This window comes from Plectropomus leopardus, chromosome 14 (assembly GCF_026936395.1).
Source record: "Plectropomus leopardus strain MGB_pleo_1.0 chromosome 14, ASM2693639v1, whole genome shotgun sequence".
In the NCBI taxonomy this organism is placed as follows: Eukaryota; Metazoa; Chordata; class Actinopteri; order Perciformes; family Serranidae; genus Plectropomus; species Plectropomus leopardus.
In genome coordinates, this window is record NC_142189.1 from 7,543,658 (window position 1) to 7,553,163 (window position 9,506).

The window sequence follows — 9,506 nt, forward strand, 5'->3', positions numbered from 1 at the left end:
TTACATCACCTGTAAGGTTATCCACAGAAAATTACTGTAACAATTAAATTTTACATGCAATAAATTACATGACTTTTCCAAAATTGTCAAGGATTTCCAGGTTTTCTGGGGAGGGACTTATATTTTTTATTTTGGCATTTTCTTTAAAATTCCCCCAAATTACACCATTTATCATAGAGTAAAATTATTTTAAAAAACAGAAATTATTGTGGATTTTCACATTTCCAATGGTCTTTGGACACATTGTGTGTGATGAACACATACATCGGAAAACATAACTAAATCAACGCTTAAAATAGTGATATTTCATTGAAATCACTTAAAAGTATCTCATAATATGCAGTCTATACTCAAAAGTCATTTGGCACAAACTACAAACATCGGTACATTTGCGACTCAAAAATATGTATTCATTGTAAAAAATACTTTCACATTCATTTGTCAATAAATGGCATGCAGTGACAGCAATTTTATAGGAACATTGTCTGGAGAAATATTAGCCATATGTAAAGCCTTTGAAGGTGGAACAAAGAGCAAATGTGAGCAGAATTACATGAAATCACAAACAACCCACCCACCCACATACAACAGTTTATAAAACATGTAAGTGCTCGCAGTTGACATCAATGTAAATATGACGTACGATTATTTAGTGTTGACATGATTTTAAATTGTTATTTTAGCAGACAAAATGCCGAAACAACAACACATCTTTTTCCCCAAACTGTGCGTTCTGCAGGTAGAAGTATATGTTACATGAAGACTTTCAACTATCTTCAAAAATGAACACCCTACTTCCTTGTTCTGATCTAGGCATCATCATCATCTTTTACATTATATGATAAAATATACTATTTATGGCAACAGGATCCTACTTTTTTTTCCAAATTAACTTTTGAGATTTTTTCACTCCTGAAAAAAGTTATGAAGCAAATCAAAAGACTTTAAAACGACAATATAATATTTATATCTATAATACATACTATGGACTGCTGCACATTCCTGTCCAAAGTTGCACAGCTGTATGGTTTTTTAAAATTGACATATTGTACATTTTTCTAGCATTTACTGATGAATTTTTATTATAAGATTTTCTATTCTTTATTTGTGTTTCTTGACTTTTGCAGCACTTAATTTTTTCTTCCTCTTGCACCAAAACGCAAAAGTAAAGTCTGTGAGAACCTGCTGGACAGTAAACCTGATTCATGTAGTGTGAAGTTGTGCCAAAAATCCGTTCTTTGCTGCAAATATTACAAAAGTACCTCCAAATACATGCTCTCATTTGATATCTATGTAAGTATGACGTAAGATTTTTTTAGTCTTGAGATGTTTTAAAATTGTTTTTGATGTCAAAATAATTTGGGCAGACAAAATGCCCCAAAAAACAACCCGTTTTGTCCCTAAACTGTGCGTTCTGCAGGTACAACTGTGCATTACATAAAGAGTTTCAACCATAGAAATAAAATCATTTTATTTATTTCTATGGTTTCAACAATTAAAAAACTAAATAAAACCAACTTTCTCATCCTGAGTGTTGGCACAAAACCTCTTTACATTTAACAATTAAATATTCTTTTTTTCCTCTCTTCTTTGAGATTTCTTTTTCTCCCAAAAACAGTTTCATAGTAAACCAGCAGATTAAAATATTCAAATGAAAGTGACAGTTGGCTTTCACGCAGTCAGTTGCTGAGGAAAAAAGCATAACACATTAAAAAAAAATCCATACGAGATTTATACTATTAAAATTCCTCATTTAAAATGGTCAGTCTCTTTAAAAAGTTATATTCGAATTCAAAACAGTATCCTCACAGTGACAATATTGAAGCTAAACCTTTTTTTTTTCGATGTCTAAAATTTTCACTAAGAGTAACTCACGACGTACTTTGTTTTTAAGCAGAAATGTGGCGCGAACAAAAATAATTTTAACTTGAAATGTCGTGGAGTAAACATTACGCAACCTGAAACAGCACTACTGCAGTTTAAACTGCCTTAAAAAATGTAATCAAGTCAAATTTATGTCACTTTCTCCCCCTAAATTAAGGCTTGACCTGCAATAAAAATGTCTCCACGCTAATGACAGTGATGCTGAGGTAGTGACAGCCTGATACAGCATAGTTTCACTTTGCCACCTCAAGCTGGATTATTTTTGGTTTTCTGTTTTTACTTCTGCAATCATTGTGTTGCTCTACAGCGAGAAACGGCTCTCCACCTCGTCTGCGATCATTTCACCGATGGCGAGGGAGGAGGTGGCCGCCGGTGAGGGAGCGTTACGCACATGAAGCACCCGGCTGCCCACGTCTCCGACCCCTCCGTCAAACACAAAGTCGTCCACGAGGTTTCCGTCTCGGTCGAGCGCCTGAGCTCGAACTCCAGCAGGACCCCTGAAGAGGAGAAAAACCACAGTTACAGAAAACAGTGTTGAATCCTTTATCTTCTTACTTGTGCTGGCAAATGTGCGTCTATTGACAAACATCTCTATTTACTGTGGTGTGCATGCATTTTTTTAGGTCCTGCATTATTGCTTTACCTGAGCACGTCACTCAGCGACAGTTCAGGGATGTACTTCTGCAGGATTTTAACCTGTGCACCAATGAAAACCCCTCTGTACATCTCTCCAATGCCGTATGTTAAGTTCTTCATTACCAGCCTCTGAAGGCCCCTGCACATAAAAAAAAAAAGAAATACTCATGCAACAATTACTCTGTAATTAGATGATTTCAGAATCTGTGTCCTTGGAAAATTTAGTTCAAGGACACTACACTGGAAGGAAAATAAAACGATTTCCTTTTGTACCTGAAGGACAGAGCATCTGCAAAGTCTCGAGCATTGAAGTCATACACTTTGTATCCCTCCCTTTTGAAGGCGAGGACGGCGTTGGGGCCGAGCCAAACGCTTCCATCCATCCTCGGGGTGAAGTGAACCCCAAGGAAGGGGAAACGAGGGTCGGGGACCTGCATATAATAGAAAGAAAAAGAAGCAGAAACAATGAAGTATGTATGAATTGTCTGAAATCATTCTAATAACAGTATTAGGGATGCAGAACACAGAAAAAAAGCAGTCAATACAATTTATTAATACTTAATGACACCCATAACCCAATATTTGGAACCGATATGCATTTACAATAAAACTGAAAATATTTCTGTCAAAATTTAGTTTGGAATATCACAAAGTCCAACTCAAAACTGTTTAATTGCCTTAAGCAAATGTCTTAATGTAAAACTGAAACTTTCTTTGCAGGTATTGCAGACTGCCTTCCCCGGTGTTGGTTGAGTGTAAAACACACACTTAATCATTAATTAATTTTAGCGGCGATCATTAAAATAAAATGCTGATACAGATAATCTGCAGTATGACAAATATTGGCCCCAATAATCGAACAGGCTGATAATCTGTTGACACCGTTTTCGGTTTTACTTTAAAAACCAACATCAGGAGCATAAAGAAGTGACAGGGAACAATAGCTAATAAATATCCGGTGTGCACGCCGATTGCTCATTTTATCAATTAGTTTGTCAGTAAAATTTAACATGGATACACAGCAGCACTCAATACTGATCGATCAAAGGGATCAAAACTAAAGATGGAATCCAAAAATGTTATAAATAGCAGAGAATTGGTGCTTGTTTTCAGAGAAAGTTGGACTCAATAACAGCTACACCTGTTGGGATTTCATCACCTCCACGTACCAACAATGATAAGAATAAAATAAATAAAAAGACTGCTGTTGTGAATTCTACCAAACTTTAAACAATAACCATCTCTTCAGCCACTTGAGGCCGCCACAGTTTGAAGTTACAAAGCAAAGCTTTAAGGGAGTGGAGATTTTAAACAGGAGAAACATGAGGAGAGACATCTGAAGATCAAAAGACTCATGTAACACAACTATAAGGTTGGACGTATGGACATACAGTACAGCTCCTCCGCAGACTTACAGGGTAGATGTTTCCCTTCACCAGATAGTGTTTCTCCGGCTTCAGGACCAAATAATCTCCTCTGAAGGGGACGATCCGCGGCTCTCGACTGCATCCGGATATCTGAGACAAGCGGTCAGAGTAGAGGCCGCCGCAGGTCAGGACGTAACGGCAGCGCACCTCGTTACCCTGTGAAAACAGTACAAACATCAGAAACAATAGAACACAATCTAAATACTGTGATGATTTTAACTGCGTGTGTCTTACCTTTTTGTCTCGGACTGCGATTGGATATTTCATTCCTGCAAATAAAATTTAAAAAAATAAAAAAGACACATTGTTGGCCGGATATCAAATTACTCAACAGTTCCTGTTAAATTATAACTGTTGACACCAGAAGTGGAAGTAGTAGTCAGATATTTTTCTTAAGCCGAAGCAGCAGTACCACAATGTACAAATACTCAAATACATGAAAAAGTACTGACTATGTAGACTGCACCATTTTGTTATAATGTATACTATATTTCAATATGAAAAGTGCTATATAAAGGACGTTTTATATATTATCATTATTATTACTATTATAACTGGTCCTGTTTATCACTGTAAGATAATACAGGAGCAGAGATTATATTCTCTATTCATCCTACTCACAAGACGGTGTGGAGCGACAGCATCGTGTTTGTTGAAAACACTGCTTATCCTGTGTACGTGTTTTTTTGTTTTGTTTTCAGTTTTTTGTTTCTTGTATTTTTTCTCTCTTCCACTTGTTTTAGTTGTGCTGATACAGTTTATTTTTGTAAAAGTGCATTACACAAAAAACAAATTAAATGTAACACAGGGTGAGTAACTGATAAATGATCACTTTGTGGCTGAAATATTTCTTTACGTACACTTCTTTCCACCAAATGGTCGACACATCGATGTACAGAACCAGTTTATTACCTTCTGTGCTCCCCGCTGGGCTCTCCTTGACCATGGAAATGTCGTTGATCTCAGTATCGGTTACCACCTTGCCGCCTGCCTCCTCAAAGTCTTGGCCGTAACTGAGAGCCACCATCCTCCAGTCCACAATGCCAGTGTAGGGCGAATCCAAGGCCATGATACCCTGTGAGGACGACACACTTTAGACCCTCACTGCCGTCTTCTCTTTTGTGGGAACAACAACGGCGTCTCCGAGACTCTTACCCTGCAGTACGGCTCTCGCTCTCTGATCCCCTTGGCGTCGACAATGCTGAGGTCACGCACATTGTTCTTCATGCCGCGCTCGTACAGAGCTTGAAGTCTGGGAATCTCCTCCTGCTCCACAGCCACGATAAGCTGCAGGAACACACACATCAATAAGTTTGTATCACATGCATGTTGTAATGTTTAGTGGTTTGTATTTTATCTGGTTAAAATGCTCAGGCAGACCTTTCCACATTTCTTGTAAGGGAGCCCTTTCTTCTCGCAGTACTCGTAGGCTAAAGTGGCTCCTCGCACACACAGACGGGCCTTCAGCGAGCCCGGCGTGTAGTAGATCCCGCTGTGAATGACTCCACTGTTGTGCCCACTCTGGTGCACAGCTGGTGAGCAAGAAAGTGACAAGAAAATCAAAAGAACAAGATGAAGAAGATGAAAAACAGAAAATGAGGCTTTATTTAGATTTTTCAATTGTGCATCAACAACCATTTTCAATATGTTACTGGAAAGTTTTTTCAGTCAGCTTCAGCTACTCTACTCTCAAACCAAGTATGTATTCCTTCCTGTTTCCCATCGGTGCAAAATAATGAAAAATTAATCAAAACTTGATCACAAATGTTTTGATAGTAAAGAATTAATCTGTAGTCAAACTCAATAGCAACTACTGTACATTTTAATTACCGTAATTTTATGCATCTTTGTTTTAATTCTTATGTTTTTTATTTCCTTGCCTTTTCATTTAATAGTATACCATATTTGCTGCCAAGACTGACTTTTTTATTTATATATAAAATTGGTTATAATTGAAAACCCCCAATAAATATATTGTTAACAAAAGACAAACCAAAAAATTGTGAAAAAAAAAGGATTTCCAACTAGCAGTGCATTTGAGTTTGCCTAAATCTTTTCTTTTCTAAGGCACCTGCAATTTTCCTTAAAATTACCCATAAAAAATGTGCCACTTTTAAATCAAAGTCATTGTTCCGTTTCAGATGTGCTAAAGTTCAGCGCCAATTACAGAAAAATTGTTTCACTTTCCAAATATTCACTGGCAGCACTGTGCAACTGGTTTTAATCACCGTGACATGCAAAACATTTCACTCTTTAGAGCACATCGTCTTCCTCCGTCACATCAACAACCTTCAAAACTCAACCCACCGAGCTCTTTCTCTTTCTCCAGCAGGACGAAGCTGAGTGACGGGTGGCGCAGAATGAGCTCTCTCGCTGTCGCCAGGCCCACGATGCCCGCGCCCACCACGGCCACGTCATACGTGCTGGAATACAGAACACAGAGAGGTTACCGACAGGTCATATTTAAAATGTTTACTGATAAAGAAACCAGCTTTACAGGCTGCAGAAGGTAGAGAGCAGAACAGAATATTTAGGTCACTGGTTCAACGTCCAACTGTACGCGACTGTATGAGCAGTCGATAGACCTTTGACCCTGATCAGTGCAAGTTAACTTATTTGGAGACTCTTCAGCTCTGTTAAAAGGCTACACAAAGTAAATCCCTTCATGAACATAATTACCACAAACTAACTCGTGTGAGGGCTCAGAGTGTAAGCAGCAGTTACAGGATATCAAACTTGTCCTCAATCCACCACAAAATTTCACATAATGAAGCACTTTAAAAGAGCTGGAAGAACACAATGTTCAGCACGAGAGAACAGTTTATATCACTATGCCCTCCCGGATACAAAGGACTCTGGGAACAGTCAACATCTTGTTTTCATTTTTTAAAATTAGAACCAGGCAAATAGCTCTAAAAAGGGGAGGAACCAAGAAAACAGACCAGAGAAAAAGTTTGATGATATTTGGGAACATCACAACCGGAATATCTACAACTTTAGGCTAAATCTGGTCCCTGATAGGGTGCCGAGTGGCCCCCAAACTATATTCTAACTCACAATAGAAATACAGTGATTCACAGTGGGAATTGTGTTTGTACTGTTAGTATACGTAAAGTGCCAGAGGGCATTAAACAGCATCAAAATACAGCCTGTTTATCAAAAAAGTGCCGGTGGAGGATCCTCTGTGCCCGTGATAGAAGTCTTAGCTAAGCTTCTTATGTCCTAAAATCCTAGAAGCTTCCTAATATCTGAGAAATTTCCAAAAATCCTAGAGATGTCCTAAAATCCTAGAAGCGTCCCGAGATTCAAGAAATGTCTTGAAATCATCCTAAATTTGACAGGTGTCCTAAAATCTGAGAAATGTCCTAAAATCTTTCAGATTTACTAAAATCCTATAAACGTCATAAAATCGCAGAAACATCCTAAAACCCTAAAAATTTCCTTAAATCCTAGAAATGTCCTAAGATCTGAGAAATGTCCTAAAATCTGAGAAATATCCTAAAATCTTTCAGATACACTAAAATCCTGGAAATGTCATAAAATCCCAGAAACATCCTAAAATCTTAAAAATGTTCTTAAATCCTAGAAATGTCCTAAAATTTGAGAAATGTCCTTAAGTTCTAGAAACATCCTAAAATCCTGGATATGTCCTCAAATCCCAGAAATGTCCTTAAGTTGCAAGAAATGTCTTGAAATCCTATAAATGCTCTAAAATCCTAAAACCTTGTATGGGGCTACTGCAACTGGCCCCTGACCTCCTGTCATTTGGCCTCCAAGCAAATCAAGTTGAGTATCCCTGCTCTTCACCTGTACGTAGATTTGGGGTCCCCCAAAGACGCATGTGCCAAAAGTTCATATGTTCAGTTAAAAAATTGCTTCAAGGATTTTTGTCAGTTTGCAGTTAGATGAGTAGAGGGGGCGGCTGCCTGAACTTGTAAAAACGTGTGCAGCTGTTTTCTGCTTCAGCTTGAAGAACATTTGATCCATTAACTTGTCTTTCATGAATCTGTGTCCTGATATCATGCTCGTCTTATTCAACCAGTGCAGGTGTTACCTGCGTGTTGAGAATCAATAAATTTAAGTTACAACATATGCATTTCAGAGTACTCAAAGCAGACTGGAGAGGGGCCCCATTACATAACCTGCCGTGCCATGGCCCCCGAGTAGCCTACAGACTCTATAGGTCTAACATGAAACACATGTTGCAGGCGTGTCTTCACCCAGTGACTTCACCCAGTGACTTCCTGCTGAAACTAACAAAGAAAATCTGTATCTTTTTATAGTGACAGTTTCTTTTATGTCTGTAAAATTCAAAATAAACTACAAGACCCTGTTGATTACAAATAAGGCCGCGCACCCTGTTACATTTCTGATGTCCTGCTTCCTTATTCGTCTTCTTGACCAGTCCCATCCAAATATCTTGGCCTCTTATCCATCCCTCGCTCCCACCGCAAAACAAAGTTGTGGATTCGCTGTTTTAGCCTCAACCCACCTGAACCATCTTTGCCAGTCTTTTAGATTTGCCGTGGCTGCTAAAACCCACATATATAGGCAAGCCTTTTCATAAATGACCTTCATGTGTTATGTCTTTGTTTGTTTTGTCTGTCTCGTATTGCTCTGTGTTCTTTTTTGTAATTTATTTTTCTTCATTAATATATATTTTTCATGTGTGTGGGTGTAGCACGTTTCCAAATGTGTGTGCTATTGTTAGAAAAGCTTAACTTACTTAATTTCCCCCTTAAAATGAAAGGGTGAAATTAAAATGAAAAATGAAATGCCATTTTTAAAGAAGCACTGAAAAATTCTATTACATACCCTTTAAAACTAATTTTCAGGTCACTTTCTTGTCACCTTCTCCCAATTTCTAGCTATTTGTGGGGCATGTCATGCCAAGTAACCTGCTTTTTCCCCATAAAAGAAATCTAACCAGTTTGCTCAGGTTTCAAATGGTGAAACAGCTTAACCACATTTGGATGAAGCTATCATTGTTAGCAAGGCACAATGCAGACACAAATGTTTCGTGTGCAGAAACAATGTGGTGGGGTGTGCAGATCAGGTTCTGCAGAGAGCAGAGACGTTATGCAAGCTGTGTCTTGGTGTTGAATGTCCTTGGAAATGCCTGGAATCAATTAAAAGTTGCGTTACACAAACAGGCAGTGGCTTGTTTACCTTTTTTCCGAACATGTCTGTCTGTTCGTGAGAAAAATAACTTTACCGGAGATACAAGTAGTCCTCAAACTCCTCACGTGTAATTGAAGTCCCACACTGTGTGAAGCCTCCTCTCCGTGGTGTCTTACCTGTGCAGCCGCCTGCTGGTTGTAATAACGTCCTTTATCGGCTGCGCGGCTCCGACAGCCTTAAAAGTCGCCCCGCTGAGTCTCCGGATCATCGTCGCAAAATTTAGCAGCTCCTCACAGTTGCTTTTTCATTGTCCAACTGTCAGAAAGACTTCACTGAGCTCTGTTTTTTTTGTGTTTCCTCCTCCCTGCCGCCGCTGTTAACCCCCCATCCTGCTGCTCTATCCTGAAAGAAGAGACGTAACCACGCCCCCCGGCGTCC

The 9,506-nt window shown here is 38.7% G+C and overlaps 1 protein-coding gene across 1 annotated transcript; it reads right to left on the reverse strand.

Annotated features, from left to right (window-relative positions):
- Positions 1–388: 388 nt before the first annotated feature.
- On the reverse strand, positions 389–9,460 carry l2hgdh (L-2-hydroxyglutarate dehydrogenase). The gene is made up of 10 exons (XM_042501074.2): positions 9,245–9,460; positions 6,255–6,370; positions 5,328–5,479; positions 5,103–5,234; positions 4,860–5,022; positions 4,182–4,216; positions 3,936–4,103; positions 2,794–2,951; positions 2,528–2,659; positions 389–2,381 (listed from the first exon to the last, which is right to left on the reverse strand). The coding sequence occupies exons 1-10, from the start codon at positions 9,334–9,336 to the stop codon at positions 2,186–2,188; spliced, it is 1,344 nt and encodes a 447-aa protein (XP_042357008.1). The 5' UTR covers positions 9,337–9,460; the 3' UTR covers positions 389–2,185.
- Between the last annotated feature and the right edge of the window lie 46 nt (positions 9,461–9,506).